Source organism: Hydractinia symbiolongicarpus, chromosome 10, assembly GCF_029227915.1.
Source record: "Hydractinia symbiolongicarpus strain clone_291-10 chromosome 10, HSymV2.1, whole genome shotgun sequence".
In the NCBI taxonomy this organism is placed as follows: Eukaryota; Metazoa; Cnidaria; class Hydrozoa; order Anthoathecata; family Hydractiniidae; genus Hydractinia; species Hydractinia symbiolongicarpus.
Genome location: NC_079884.1, coordinates 22,819,570 through 22,835,302, shown reverse-complemented (window position 1 = coordinate 22,835,302; position 15,733 = coordinate 22,819,570). Strand labels below are relative to the sequence as shown.

Here is a 15,733-nt window from a genome sequence, read left to right as displayed (position 1 = left end):
CTTGTGATGACCTGAAAAATAAAAAATAAATTTATGAAAATTACAGTATAGTCATGCATACTATTTCGGACATGTAGAAAAGGAAGTATATAAGGATTGAAAGAGTCACTATAGGTAGATGCTTGATCGTCGTTTTTGGGGTTCATGATTCAAAATGTCCCCAACTTTTCTACCGTAAAATGAATGCGCAACAAAGATTAACCTCGTAGCCTGTATCGCACGCGTAACATCATTTGCACATGCGTTCACATCGCACGCGTTACTTGATTTGCACGTGCGAATCATCGCATACCTACTCAAATATTCCTGAAAAAGACTCTTTATACCACTAATTATATTGTGCAGAACCAAGAGCCTAAATTTTAGAGAAATTTTTGCTTGATTTTGCAAAGCAACATTTTATGTATAGCGTAGTGATGATGGAGGTTGAAAAACCCGCACCCGCAAACCTTTTTTTTAGTTATTGCTTTGTCCACAACTGCATCTTCTGTTGTTGTGCTAACAGCCACCATGTTTGTTGTGATGATGCTCAGGCTAGTGCCAAAAAAGTTGGTATTTATCAGTTTAAACAATGAATATCTTTCATGTGCGGTGGTTTCTGGTTCACGTTTTTTTTTTTTATTGAAGGTCAATATGAAAGAAATGTGTGGAAATTTAAGTAATAAAGGTCTCTACCGTATAATTAGCTGTATGAGCAGTTAATTTTCAACTGAAATTTAACTGGAAATTTTTTTGAATCTATTTAACCTTATTGGGTTAATCAAGTTTAGAAAAATAAAATTAAACTTCAGTCACTTTAAGTACATTTTTTGTGTCACAAATTACTAAGAGGATACTACACATTCTGGAAGGAACTAACCAAATGTGCTATCTGCACTTTTAGCAATGTCCTGATTTTGGAACAATTCACTCCACCACATGAAAAGGTCCAAAATATAGTGAAATTGGGGCATGCTGACATTAGCAGAAATTAGCACCCTATAAGATGTTAGACCTATAAACCAAATAATCTACGATCCTAGTCCACTGTAAACATTGGCAAGCAAACTTTGGCAAGTTTGCAGTGCGTGTTACCTAATAGATAAAAAAGCATTCTTATCTGATTAATCCTGTCTTTTTCCCAAGATGGAGTGTGAACATTTTCCCCACCTTTTACAAATAAGGAGCTATAAGAACTTTTGGTATACTTTTCTTGGGTTGAGTCTTGGGTACTGTTTGGGAAATATTATTATTCCCTTTTTCTTAAATTTGATTGATCTGATTGTAATAACGGAATTATTTTTTTTAAAATAACTAACAACTTCCTTGCCCTCATTGGTGACATAGTGGGATTTTTGTGTGCTTAAGAGGTACTTAGAATTTTTGCCATTTCGTTCAATGAGGTAATTGTGTGTACTACTGATTTAACCTGATAATTTGTATATATCATTTAATGGTAAAATTAAGAAAGTTTAGTTCGCCAAAAATTTGACATCTCAAAGAAGTTATATTTTGCTCTCTTTTTATATATAAAAAGCAATGAATAATCGCACTAGATCACCTTAAAACCCCTGGGACAAATCCCAAACATTCTGTCTTAATAAGGTAATGCTTTAATATTAAAAAGGGTAAACGATGATACTCTTGTAAATAACATTCAACTGAAGTTTGAAAACAATTAAAACAATATAAAATAGTATGAAGAAATTAAACTTCAGCACTTCAAGTAGTTCTTTTGCATGTTTTACACTATATAATGTGCAATATGAAATTGTCATCAAAATAAAGAAAGCTTGTTTACTCTAACTTTTTTGTTCAAAAATTGAACAAACTTCGTTCATTTAACCTTTTATTTAGAATTTCGTTTAGGATGCTAAACATTTTTGAAAATTTTGAATTTTTGGCACTGTGTATGAAATGGCCCTGTTTATGCCATTTTTGCAATGGTCTGATATTTTTTGACATACCCTTCTTTAGTAAGTGGCCATAAAAAGAAAATTGAATATTGCGACCCAGAGTCCTTATTATGACATGTAGCAAACTACAAAAATATTTGAAATATATATCTTAAAATTAACAGATTAACTTTTTTAAACAAGGTATGTTTTCCTCACTAATTACGGAAATTTTTATGGTTTATAATTTAGAATTAAATTTGGTAAAACAGGTTTTCTTTTCTTTTTTTTTTTCAGGTATATAAAAGAATTCCAATAGATATTAAATTTTATTTACTTTAAAAATGGCTGGTAATAGGGGCATGGAAGATTTGATTCCAATTGTGAACAAGCTTCAAGATGCCTTTTCCCAAATTGGATCCGAGTCACCCATTGATTTACCTCAAATCGCTGTTGTTGGTGGTCAAAGTGCAGGAAAGAGTAGTGTCTTGGAAAATTTTGTTGGAAGGTATATGACTAGAACACATTGTTACACAAAAAAAAATTTAAAAAAAATAATAAATCATTATTTTACCACCAGCTACAGTCTTCTACATTCAATTTGTGAGGAAATGCTATTTAGTTTGCTGCTGTCTACATCTGCTTTGTCAACTGTCAAGCGCTGACATAAATTGGAAACATTGCATTTTCACTTTGTAAATATTATATTCTTTTTTTGTAGGGATTTTTTACCTCGAGGTTCAGGCATTGTTACAAGAAGACCATTAATTTTACAACTTATTAACAGTAAAACTGGTATGTAATTCTGATTAAAATTTTTATAAAATGTGGGTAGCTTTATGTGAAAAGTGTATAAATCAGCCTTTCTCATTAGGTTTATTTCACATCACAAAAAGATGCTCATGTTCAATGTCATTTGCGCATTCACCTTTATTTGTGTTACCAATTGACAATATCCCTATGAGGAAATACTTCAATTCAGCGAGAAAATGAAATGAACCTTTCTAAAGTTTGAGTGAAATCCAAACTATTCAACTCCGAGTATTTTAAAAGTAATTGGCAATTATGTTGTCAAATGCCGGGTGCTGTAGCAGATTACAAAGGGTTGCATATGAATTATAATGACTGAAATTATATAAGAAAATTGAAAAACCTCGCAAAGGCAACAGTTAATTATTTTTTTGTTTTGCGTTTGTTTTAAGCTTTGCAAAGGCCTTACGGAATGCGGCATTATAAAATTATTCCAATTAAAAAAAATCACCACTTTTACTGAATGTCAGACCTTTGATATCACTTACATCAGTCTATCCATGCTATACTAGAAGTCCCAAAGACAGCGAAAAAAAAGAAAATGTTTTTTTCTAGACCATCGTTCAGTTGCCTCCTGCAGCAATGCACAAACATTAAAGGCTCTTAGCGAAAAGTAAAGTAACATTTTTACGCTTTAATACATCTTAACCACATCACAAACATTGCAGAAAACGCTAAAGTGTTTTAAAAATTGTTATCCATTAAGTATGGTTAAGTGAATACGTTTTCACCACTGGGGTGCATGATCATCATGTTTGTTAGGAAAGTATGATCTAAGTATGAAAGTATGAAAACATTTTTTAAGTGCTGGAATGGTTTTTTCAGAGAAAAATAAAATAACTAAAAAATGTAAAAAATTTTGACAAAGGAATTTTGCTACTTAACTTTGTCAAATTTTTTTCTTAATTTCTATATTTTAAGTTCACTCACGCTTTTAAAAATATTGAAACTTGAAGTGTACGACTTACTGCAAGATCACTCGCCAAACAGGTTTTGGTGTGCGAAGGGCCTGTGGCCAGGACATTTACTCCTGTTTAAGCCTGAAAGAAATTTTTGGGATTAAACAAAAACTATATGATCTTATTCAAATAAAAATGAAACATACATTGTATTTTGAAATGAATGGAATAATTTTTCATAATGCGGCATTATTTATTATTAAATTTGGAAAATTTGGTAACCGCTAAAACAAGAAATAAATTATGGCCCAAATAATTCAGACAAATGACCTGTATGTGAACCCAATTGATTTAATATTATTCATAGTAAAGTTTAAGGATTGTGATTTGGATTTATTGAAGTCCTTAGAACCTTTATATTGTTGTAGGTTTGATTTTTTTTTTCTCAAGCTCTGTCAAATATACTTAATATACTTTTTTAGAGTATGCTGAGTTTCTTCACTGCAAAAACAAAAAGTTTACTGATTTTGATGAAGTGAGAAAAGAAATTGAAAATGAAACGGATCGTGTTACGGGGAAGACAAAAAATGTTTCAGCTATTCCAATCAATTTACGCGTTTACTCTCCACACGGTAAGATGCGTTTTTATTTACAGAAGTTTTGTGTGTGGTGATGTTAATTGCTGAGGAGTAAAACGGTGAGCCAAACAAAATGCTTAAAAAAAAGAAACAGCACTATAGAGAAAGCATATCATTAGTGCATGTATGAAAACACAATCAACAACATGAATCATGAAGCTCTGTAGTATGTTATCAGTTAAAAAAAGTGAAAAAACCAAATGTGAATTGTGTGCGCATGTAGACAGATGTTCTACCTCTGTTGCCAATTTTTCTGTTAACAATCTTTGGTTTTGACAGTCTTATTTGAACGTACATGCATCAAAGCACAACAGGTTTAATACCTCCTCTCCCCCTTCTCTCTGTTTCTTGATTTTTACTGTTTTAATGGTAAGTATGTGCAAGTACTCATAGTTTGCTGGTATTTCATTATACCAGAGTGTTATGATTGTTACAACGACTTTAATCATTTAAATAAAAAATAAATGTATCTTATATCCTGGCAATTTCCAGTCTCACACCTTTACGCCTTCCTAGAAGTTTGCTTTTTCAATGATTTAGGGAACCTAAACACAGGATGCTGCACTTATTTTTTTTAGAATTTTTAAATTTAAAAGGGCTAAGAAGTCTAAGGGATCTCAGATTGAAAGTCAATGAAAAATTGTTATAACAAAAAAGGGGATAATCTGTACATTGTTATTTTAATTTTGAATTTGTGTATATAGTTTATTGTATTTCAAGACAAAAAGCAACTTTTGAATTAGAATTGTATAATACAACAATATTTTCTCCAAAATTATATTATTTCTGCAACATTTTACATCGTTATTTTTTCAGTGCTGAACTTGACTTTGATCGATTTACCTGGCATGACGAGAATTGCAGTTGCGGGGCAACCAGCAGATATTGAGCAGCAGATTCGAGAAATGGTTTTTCAATTCATCACTAAGGAAAATACATTGATATTGGCAGTATCTCCAGCCAATTCTGATTTAGCCAACTCTGATGCATTAAAAGCAGCAAAAGAATGCGATCCAACAGGTAGTTTTATTTTTCAAACTTTATTTTCCCAATATTACAGCTCAGCATTAACCAAAAAACACATGGCCATAAAATTGCCAATGGCTGATTGTGTGTAACGGAAATCGGTCAGCAGAAAATTATTGATGGTTAAAAACAAAAAATGGGAAGCTATTTTTTGTTTTTAAAAATAGGGGAGAGGGTTCCTACAGCATAAAAGGTTTATTTTCCTTCTATATATATAATACGATGTGTCAGTGTGTTTGTGAGGAGCAATCTTGACATGTATTCATTTTCCTTTGTTGTCGGAAAAAAAAACTTATGTTTCAAATGTTAAATTTTCTGACGTTGCGGCACGATGTCAATAATATTAATGCAACGTCAACAGCTTACTTTAAATTAATGAAGCTATTACAATGCCCTTAAATCTTTGAGGCCAAATAACTTGGAAACGGGGTGATGACGAAGTCTTTTTTCACTGCGTGAGTAACTAGCGCTAAATAAAGAACTGTACGAAGATTTTATTTTTCTAACTTTCTCCTAATTTTAAAGAAACAATTGTAACTAATATAATCAAGACTGTGGTGAATTTTAAGACTTTTAACGCTTCCTAACATTTTTTTTCTTTGCAAAATAAAACTGCGCCATCAATTGCCAAATACTATTACTAATTTTGAGGCGTGTTTGTATTTGTGTAAATACACAAGCACACATGCAACAAAACGAATATGTTTAACAGCATCAACAGTTTTTGTCGATAATGCCCTGAAGTGTGATGTCCTTCCTGTGGAAGTTACCACTTTTATTATACATTGGTGTTTGCACTAGTGTGTTAAATCATGCACATTGATTAAAATTATTTTTTTATTTATTTATTCAGGCGAAAGAACTATTGCTGTTGTTACCAAATTAGATCTTATGGATGAAGGAACAGATGCAAAAGATATTTTAGAAAATAAAGTTTACCCTTTAAGAAGAGGTATAGTTTAGAAATAATTGATGTTCTTTACATACTAACTGCAATGAGAGTAGGCCTACATAGTCTAAACATACGTAAAGATTGTAATAATGAACCGGTTTGGCACATTCTTAGGTTATATTGGTATTGTTAATCGAAGTCAAAAAGATATTGATGGCAGAAAAGATATCAAGGCTGCTCAAGCTGCTGAAAGAAAATTCTTTTTGTCACATCCATCATATAGGTAGGTGTTGTAATTTTCCAGGTATCATAAGTTAGTATTTTGTTGCTTTTCTCTCGCTTTTTACGCTTTCTTTTTATCTAGACATATGGCTGATCGTATGGGTACTGCTTATCTGCAAAAATCTTTGAACCAGGTGAGTGCATATTTCTTCCACTAATTTTCTGTTTATTTGTCTGTCTGTCTGTCTGTCTGTCTGTCTGTCTGTCTGTCTGTCTGTCTGTCTGTCTGTCTGTCTGTCTGTCTGCATAAACAAGTAATCTTTCGTGTGTCCATGCAGCTACTGTTTTTCTTTTCAGCAACTCACCAACCACATTCGAGAATGTATCCCTGCGCTTCGAAACCGCTTGCAAGAACAGCTGTTATCGATGGAGAAAGAAGTTGAACAGTATAAGAATTATAGACCGGATGATCCAACAATGAAAACTAAAGCTCTTATGCAGTATGTAGTTTTGCCTATTATTTGCTTTAAGGGGCGTCTTTCTCCTTCTTATAAACTTTTAATAATTAAAGAACAAAATTGTTAACCAGCATGAAATTTCACATCTTTTTTAGAAATATTTTTTTTCGTCTTTTTAAAACATCTTTCTTTACGAAAATAGCAATTGCTAACTCTTCTTTTACGTTTGTTTTAAAATTTCTACACCTCTTCTTTGCATTTTACTAGAATGTTGCACAATTTCACAACAGACGTCGAAAAAGTGATCGAGGGAGGTCCAGGTGATTCCATTGATACGGAGCATCTTTCAGGTGGTGCGAAAATTAATCGCGTGTTCCACGAGAGATTTCCTTTCGAACTAGTCAGGTTGCAATACGATGAAAAAGCTCTTCGTCGAAAAATCGGTATCGCCATCAAAAATGTGCACGGTGTCCGATCGGGACTTTTCACTCCAGATATTGCGTTTGAATCTATTGTTAAAGAACAAATCGACCGATTAAAATCACCCGCAGTTAAGTGTGTGGATATGGTGGTGAATGAGTTGACGCTGATTATCAAGAAATGCACTGAAAAGGTATTTGTTGCTAAAATTATAAATGTTGCAGAAGAAACATTTGTAAAAGCCATAGTGTTTTTACCATGCAGTGTTCTGGTTTTGTATGATATACTGTGTTTAAGCTTGTTATTAAAGAAAATAATAACCTTTCGGTTAGTTCGTCTTAGGATGTCCAACTGTTATCTCTGTAATAATGACACCCATATTTTGTCTGCGTCTCCGAAAAGTAGTTGCGCCGTAGCTTTATTTGCCCCGCCCCAGTATTTTATTACCTCGTGCTAAAATGCAAACAAGACCCCAATGTTTCATCACTTGCTAACAGGCGAATGCTAACAGGAGAATGAGGAATGCTAACAGGTAAATAAGGGTGCACAAAATGCCGATGCGGGGAATACGATGTATACATTCTTGTGGATTTTTGGCGCGCTTCTATCACAGAGTTTTGTCTGTGATTGAAGTTTTTGTTGTAGTATATTAAACTTACGGTGAGGAACCATATAAATCGCTTCTCTTTAAGTCATACTTTTTTTGTTACAGATGAATAAGTATCCTGCTCTAATGGAAGAAGTCCAAAGAATCAGTATGTCGCATGTAAACACAGTTGAACAACAAGCCAAGGACCAGGTAAGCGTGAAAATCTGAGAGTAAATTTTATCAGCAAACGTTCGAATTTTATTCTTTTAACCTTATGGGGCCGCATAACTTTTGTTGGCCACAGGTTTGATTGCCGAAATTTTGTAACTTTTCCTAAATTCTATTAGGGCTTGAGATAAAAATATCATTTTTTGTACAAAGAGAAATTTTTTGGACATTACCATAAAAGAATTTTACAATGTAGTATTTGTTAAATTCATTGCATGTATGTTGGTCATCAGATAGTTAATAAGGGGTTGCTGAGGACATTGTAGGAAGTATTGATCCAGCGGAATGATTTCTGATCCCAATTATTATTTTCCTTACCTCAAACATCTCTAAATGTAATATTCTACATAGATATTAGTAAGTTCAATGACTTTAGCGTCAATATTACTGGGAAAACGGATCCGTTTATCTATATAATTAAAATAACAACTTGTCTTGTATCTCCCTTCCCTCTCTGTCAGAATTACACTGGCTTAGAAACCCGAGGTATAATAGGGTTAAGTGTGAGACATTTATTTAAAAATATATTGATGAATTTGTCAGCAAAATTTGCTGAAATGCATTTGAACTTTTCATTTCATTCAGAGATACAATTTTAAAAGATTTGTGATTTTTATCATAGGTAAAATTGATGCTGGACTTTGAACTGGCGTACATAAACACACAGCATCCTGACTTTATTGGATTTGCAGAGTAAAAAAAACTTTTTTAAATTTTAAATTTTAAATGCATTGTGTTTTTTTTTTCTTCTCCAACTTTGACTTCTTTCGTATCTCTTTTAGAGCGCAAAATCGTGCCTCAGGTGCTCAATCTCAAGCGTCATCTCGTCAAAGAGTAACTAATCAGGTCATTCGTAAGGGTTGGCTTGTGCTTGGTGGTGGAGGTTTTATGAAAGGCTCCAAAGAATATTGGTTTACATTGTCAGGTATACATTGTGTTTTGTTGTTAGAAAAAATCCATCGTTAAGATGACAACACTTTTCCACTTTATTAACAGAAAATATCGATAGCTTCTCTGCAAGTTCTTTAGTTTGATTTCCCCCATGCAGAATATTCCGCACAAAGTGGACGCTTGGTATACTTCGTAATGAGTGGCCTCTAGGCAGAATATTCCGTACAAAGTGTGAATGATTAGCTAGGTTACCATTTGTAACATAAATATCATATTATGAATTTCCTTGTGTTAAGAAATTATGATCTGCCACATTCGTTGTCTTCTCAGACGCAACAGCAACAATTTCAATCGGTTTTCTAAATGCTAGAATCAATTTGTTTATTTCGAAGCTGCCATGTATTCTTTTTATTTAAGTCGACAACGCGTTTGAATGAAAAGTAATAAAAAGCGATGGCACTAACTAAATTGGCGAGCGAATGTTCAATTTAGTCGACACAATATGCACCTTGCAAGCAAAGTCGATAAATGCAAACTGGACTTTAAATGGCAATTTTTTTTTTTTTTTTTTTTTTGCAAAGGGATCTATTTAGAGTGTATTTTGGGCTATAAAAGTTAAGGAACCAAAGATTTATCCAATTTAAGACAAACACGCATCACAGTTTCCAATTCCAAAGTTTTTACTGTGGTATCGATATCTTTTACATTTTTTTTTAGCGGAGAGTCTTTCTTGGTTCAAAGATGAAACGGTATGCTTTTATTATGCTAGAAGAAATTTCGCGAATTTACTCTTTTTGATCCATGTCGCGAAATTTTAAAAGACGCGAAATATTTTAAAATGGCTTTGATCGTGCACGTTTATTTCCTTAAAAAACGAGGTTGTTTGCGAAAGTTAATATGAGTGGCAATTCTCAAAAGTCTTTTCCTTTATATAATTTTTTGCGAAGTTCTCACAATCTATCTTTCATTATTATTATTATTGTTATTATTATTTTTTTAGGAAAGGGAACTCAAATATCAGCTACGATTAGATAACTGTAAAGTAAAAGATCTCGATTCAGGTTTCATGTCACGAAGATTTTACTTCGCTATCTTTAACCCTGACGCCAGGTATGACCGTTTCTCTTCTTTCCAATTCTTGCGCTTCATATATTCTTTTACGTTGTTTATTTTCTTCCTCAGAAATTTATTTAAAGATTATAAGCAGTTGGAATTGTCAGCTGAATCCACTGAAGTAGTTGACAGTTGGAAAGCCTCGTTCCTTCGTGCAGGTGTCTATCCTGAACGAGACACATCACAAGATGGACCTTCTGATGTAATGCATCATTTCAAAGTTTTTTAAAAATCAAGTCAATCTTCTATAATAATAAGTAATTTTTAGATCCTGTTGTACGTTAACACGTTTTATAATATTGTATTGTCTGTAGGGTGGAGAACTGGGGTCATTAGATCCCGTGGTTGAACGTCAAATAGAGACTATACGAAACCTTGTGGATTCCTATCAACGTATTATTACAAAGAACATACAGGATATTGTTCCTAAAGCGTGTATGCATATAATCATCAATTCAGTGAGTGGTCCAGATTGATTTTGTTACGTTTTTTCAGTAAGTTCGCCTTTTAAAGTTTTATAATATTTGCTATCTCTTTTTCAGGCGAAAACGTTTATTTCAAGCGAACTACTGGCTCATTTGTACGCAACAGGAAATACTGTACGTAATTGTACTTATGGAGTTTGTTAGTTTTGTCATTAAGTTAAGTTTGGTGTATTTGTATGTACTTGTGTGTATTTTACAGAACGAACTCATGCATGAGAGTGATGCTGAAGTTGCGAGACGTAACGAAATGATCAGAATATATCAAGCGAGTAAAGAAGCTATGAGAATTATCGGGGATATTAACGCTACCACGATGTCTACGCCTTTGCCACCACCTGTCGATGATGGTAATGACTTCGAAGTTATCAGTTCATCAAGGTCAGTATATTTATTCGTTTGTTTGTTTTTGCGTACGCTCGTTTTGGTGTTTCTTTTTGCTACTCCGTTTTTTTGATTTTCATTTTCGGTCACATGCTCTCATAGGCCTAGTTCAAGACCGCCTCCTCCAAGTGGCAGGCCAACTATGCCTTCGCGACCAACTTCTGTTCCCCCTGCTCAACCTGCTCGGCCTACTCCTGCTGAGAATCCTGCGCTACCAAGGTAAGCCATTCGCCATATCACTTGTGCGATAAGAATTTGTGCGTAGCTAAAATGGTGTTTGTTTAAATAACGCTCGCAGTCAATATTTTAAAAATTCATCGGAAAATGATACGATGGTAATATCTAGACTAAAAGCAATAAAATATTTCCTTTTAGGCGACCAGCACCAGGACGACCTGCTCCAAATCTCCCTTCGCGACCACCACCTGTCCCAAGTCGACCGTAGAGCTCCTTATTGTGATGTGCAATTGGTTTACGTTAATTTATATAGCAAATTATATCTATGACGATGTTCACCATATACATAACGTCATGCGCCGACATCTTTTTGTATGTGTACCATTATGTTGTCGTACTCACTACACTGTTTATATTGAAATTTTTTTGTATGTTAATAACAAAATCGCTTCTGGTTGAAATTTTGTGCCAAATTATATAACCATTATTTTTTCTACATTTTAACGTTCTTTACTTTCAATTTTTGCGTTGTGCATAGTAAACCGATACAATTTTTGGTCAGCAAAACATATATTTCTATTTTTTTTTAAAAACTTCTTTCTAATCGTTTCAACGTTGTTCCTAATTTTACTATTGTACTAATTGTAATATTGATAAAGAAAAAAAAAAGTCATTTTAAACGGCGCGATATATTTCGTTTTTATCTTATAGTGTCATTTGTAGCTCAATGAGTTCGTAGTTGTAATAGCGAGATGAATTTTCCCGAATTTCGCGACTTTTTCGCTATTTTTGCGAAATAAGGTTACCAATACAAACGATGCGTATCATGCGCGATATCAAAAAAGTATACGAATTCATCGTGTTTGAGTTGTATTTGAATTAAAAAGTATTGGAAGTCATCATGTTTGAGTCGTATTTGAAACAAGAAAAGTACTGACAGCCATCATGATTGAGTTGTATTTGAAGTCATCACATTTTGGTCGTATTTGAATCAAAAAAGTACTGGGAGTTATCAGAGTCGTATTTCAATCAAAAAAAAGTATTTGGAAAGTCATCATGTTTGAGTCGTATTTAAACTGGTAAGAGTGCAATATCAATTCTAAATTATATATTTTTATCACATATTTAACATATATTTATATATATACATCAGAATTTTCATGAAGTTAATCTTCAGACATGTTCACTCCATACAAAATGCGTCCATTTCTTTCTTGAGTTGGCCGATAATTCCCATATAACGGACGGCTGTCACAATCAAGAACGTCATGGATCGATTCCAACTGAAAAGCATAAAGGTATATGTATGATGTACACAAAATACGTTACGTGAAAGTAATAACCACTTTTAACAATGGGAATTTTTTTCACTAAAAACGAAAACATTAACACGCTTAAAAATGCCAAAATTCCAAATAGGTTGATTATTATTTATTCTATTGTTTTAAACATGTGCTTAAAAATATTAAAGAAATTCTGGTTATTCCGGTTATAAACGTTAACATCAAGTGGTCAAACCTGCATTACTTTTTATTTCACATTTAAACTTACGTCTCTGATATTAATCCGGAGAGAGCGACGAGAAAGTATGACCCAGTCGACCACTTCAGCACAAGGTGGTGTCGTTAATGATCCCTGATAATTGACGTATGGAGTCACTGTTAATTCGCCCTCACATGGAAAAAATTTGTTTAATGGAAAAGCTTTAACTTTCGTACTGTTCCCTGCAAAATAAAATTCTAAAAAATGTCACCATGTTTTTCTAAGATAGAATATTTTTGAGAATCATGATCCTACCTGGTTGGGCTACACTTTGAGCATGCCGTGCAAACTTGGCTATGATAGGAGACGATCTTTCTCCACTCTAAACACGGAAGATTTAACTTTACAACTGCTAGTATTTTGTTTTTATCGCACTAGACATATTGCGGTGGATTCTCTCTGTATGTTAAGTTCCCTGCAACTCTAAATTCTTACCCTCTCTAGTACACCTCTTCGTGGCTTTTCAAAAATACAGGCTAATTCGCTCCCCCTTTTTCCCCAACCTTTTCTTTTTCTTCGGCCTTTGTCCAGATTAAAATGAAGAGAATTCACTAATGTATAAAAAGGGGGAAAAGTACTTACACTGAGTCGAACAAATACACCAACCACAAGCAATCCATTTTTGTGTTTTAATGCTGCACTTGGAAGGTGCTTTTTATTCCGATGAAATATATGTATCTAAGTGAAGAAAAATAGCATTTCACCACAACGGTAGTAGTCTTTTTCGCCACCCAACCTTCCACCCACCCAGCCCCGCCCGAATGAAGTGATCATTAAGTATATTCACCTCCGCTCGATAAATCTTTCCATTTAGTACATGCTCTGATCCCTTTAGCGAACGTGAGCCGAAGTGCATACGAGCTTGTGTTGGTACAAATGTATTAGTCCCTTTTTTGAGATAATATTTCGTTTTCTTTGGAAATTTAAATAACAGGGCGCGTCCATCATTGCTTATAGTATAATATTCTCCAGCTTTAGGTTTCTCGTTGTAGTTGTCAAACGTGATTTTGTTTTCTTTTTTTGGTGTTGAAAGTTTTGAATCTCTAATGCCGATCGGTGATTGCTGATTTCCGCCACAGAGAGGATAAATTTTCAACCAATCAACTGGTCCTAAATGTGCGAAAAAGCTACTTCAGTTTTAAACTAATGTTAGCTATGTTATAACTATGCTCATTTTTTTCTAGACAAAAAATTCTTGGGTGGCAGATTGTGTAGAAATCCTATCTGTAAAAACAATACTCACACGTTATTTTTTAGCGCATGGCGATGTGAAAAGCCATTAAATCGTTTATTACAGAACGCGCAAAATAAACGTATTACAGTTTTTTAATAACTACCACGGAAACTACCACGCAGGATTTACAATCTACTTTCAGAAGGTCTGCTATAAGCACGTCTAAACTTACCAAGCCGGCTTTCATTTCTGTAATCCCAATTGCCTTCACAAACATCGTCGGCTGAAATATAAACATAAACTTAATGCTTCAGGAGTTTTTACATACTCTTTATAACATTCGGTGTCTTGTTGAGAACTTAGTAAGCTTTGTATAAATGTTTGGAGCAACTGACGTAACATACCTTTTGTCTTACTGCTCCAATTATTCATAAAAAATATGCAAAAAAATTATTGTGCATTTCTTTCAATCATAGTTTTTGCACACGAACCAGATTTGAATTTTATATAACGCAGCACTGATGTAACAATTTCCACACATTTCCGTCCCTCAAGCTACTCGAAATAAACCTTTAAAATACTTTCGAGGTTTATCTCAGAGATAATAATGGTTTACGGCGCTGGGGATTATATAAACCTTAAAAGTAGTGAACTCATATCATCAGATTTACTTTTACTTACAGCATAATATTTGATAAACACACAATGATACAACACACAAGACTCCTATCTGCTTCATTTCTACTGCAACCACCACTTCTCACTGTGTAGCAAAGAATCCGATAATAAATATATGTAAACTAATGATTACGCTTTAAATAATAATAGAATTAGATGTGCACGGATGATTATTATGCCTTTTAGACAATCCCATTTTCGTCCAAATTATGGTTAACGTTCGTTTTTTTGTGCTTTTTAAAAAATTTGTTGAACTTTTTCATTCAAAATAACAATACCCAATTTCAATGTTTTGAAAATATAATCCCACCTCTCTAATATTGCAGCCTTTTTAATATTCCCGCCACAACTTCTAAGGTTCAAAACCAATCTCGTCACCAGTGGCTGCGCGAAGTAGTACCTCCAGCATGTATATTCAGAAAGCAAAAAGAAGCTCGGGGAACAAGATTGAGGTTGAAACGTTAATCTCGCAGCAGGACTAATACGGTATAAAAAAACCCTTGAAGCATAACTAAATGCTTTATTTTTATTACACTACTTAAATTTTTGATTGTGGCATCCACAAAAAAATTGAAATAGACAGCGAATTCCTTTTACAGGTAAAAACATATATAATTATTATCCCGCCGGTGTGGAGTCAAACTTAAGGCTTAATTTAATAGTTTGTGTTTGAGTTCGAGTTGTTGAATGTATTTCACTAAATGTATTTTCATACATGTAGTGAAATAAGTTTGAACCAAATGTATGTTCGAATCCGCAAAACATAATTTCACGAATTATAAAAATAACAAAAATTCGTGAATAACCAAATAATAAATTCCGAAATTTAAGGCATTTTGCGGATTTGGCCAAAATCTATTCCTCTACAACTCGCTATCTACCAACTGGTGGCCTTGTGGTATGGCGTTAGTCTCCTGTGTGGAAGTTCTTGGTTTAAACCACGGCTGAGTCATGCCAGCGATTAAATAAGTGTCAATCGATCCTTTCTGCCAAACGTTTAGCATGAGAATAACATTGTTATTTTAGGAGGTTGTCTAGTTGAGCGGTTGTTGTGCTTCCACGCCTTCCGTAGCACAAATGGAAGCTTTAAATGTACTAGGACCCCTTCGCAGAACCCTCATTAATAACAGTTTATTAGGAACTGAAGAGACTATCAAGAGGCTACCAAGCTCTCAGACCGGTGTTAACGACGGTCTGTGTTTTGTGTTTTTGTTTAACCGCAGTTGCAACAAAGTA

The 15,733-nt window shown here is 33.8% G+C and overlaps 2 protein-coding genes across 2 annotated transcripts; one reads left to right on the top strand and one right to left on the bottom strand.

Annotated features, from left to right (window-relative positions):
* The first annotated feature begins 2,150 nt into the window (after window positions 1-2,150).
* LOC130612357 (dynamin-1-like) lies at window positions 2,151-12,360 on the top strand. Its single transcript, XM_057433662.1, has 20 exons — window positions 2,151-2,382; window positions 2,596-2,669; window positions 4,066-4,215; window positions 5,038-5,241; window positions 6,101-6,199; window positions 6,314-6,422; window positions 6,504-6,555; window positions 6,719-6,861; window positions 7,087-7,432; window positions 7,952-8,038; window positions 8,679-8,749; window positions 8,839-8,981; window positions 9,665-9,696; window positions 9,948-10,057; window positions 10,130-10,262; window positions 10,375-10,518; window positions 10,603-10,659; window positions 10,745-10,923; window positions 11,029-11,145; window positions 11,302-12,360. The coding sequence occupies exons 1-20, from the start codon at window positions 2,219-2,221 to the stop codon at window positions 11,369-11,371; spliced, it is 2,484 nt and encodes an 827-aa protein (XP_057289645.1). The 5' UTR covers window positions 2,151-2,218; the 3' UTR covers window positions 11,372-12,360.
* LOC130612371 (carbonic anhydrase 13-like) lies at window positions 12,197-14,613 on the bottom strand. Its single transcript, XM_057433675.1, has 7 exons — window positions 14,501-14,613; window positions 14,052-14,102; window positions 13,433-13,755; window positions 13,228-13,323; window positions 12,901-12,967; window positions 12,655-12,827; window positions 12,197-12,386 (listed from the first exon to the last, which is right to left on the bottom strand). Exons 1-7 carry the CDS (start codon window positions 14,556-14,558, stop codon window positions 12,270-12,272), a joined length of 885 nt encoding a protein of 294 aa, XP_057289658.1. The 5' UTR covers window positions 14,559-14,613; the 3' UTR covers window positions 12,197-12,269.
* Window positions 14,614-15,733: the final 1,120 nt, after the last annotated feature.

Excerpts from the sequence above, each read along its gene's own strand:
- LOC130612357 (XM_057433662.1), top strand. The coding sequence starts at position 2,219 with ATGGCTGGTAATAGGGGCATGGAAGATTTGATTCCAATTGTGAACAAG. Across the intron at positions 5,242-6,100 it reads AAAAGAATGCGATCCAACAG|GCGAAAGAACTATTGCTGTT; the intron begins GTAGTTTTATTT and ends TTATTTATTCAG. Across the intron at positions 10,263-10,374 it reads CACAAGATGGACCTTCTGAT|GGTGGAGAACTGGGGTCATT; the intron begins GTAATGCATCAT and ends TATTGTCTGTAG.
- LOC130612371 (XM_057433675.1), bottom strand. The coding sequence starts at position 14,558 with ATGAAGCAGATAGGAGTCTTGTGTGTTGTATCATTGTGTGTTTATCAA. Across the intron at positions 14,103-14,500 it reads TGTTTATCAAATATTATGCT|CCGACGATGTTTGTGAAGGC; the intron begins GTAAGTAAAAGT and ends TTTATATTTCAG. Across the intron at positions 12,828-12,900 it reads TCAAAGTGTAGCCCAACCAG|GGAACAGTACGAAAGTTAAA; the intron begins GTAGGATCATGA and ends TTTATTTTGCAG.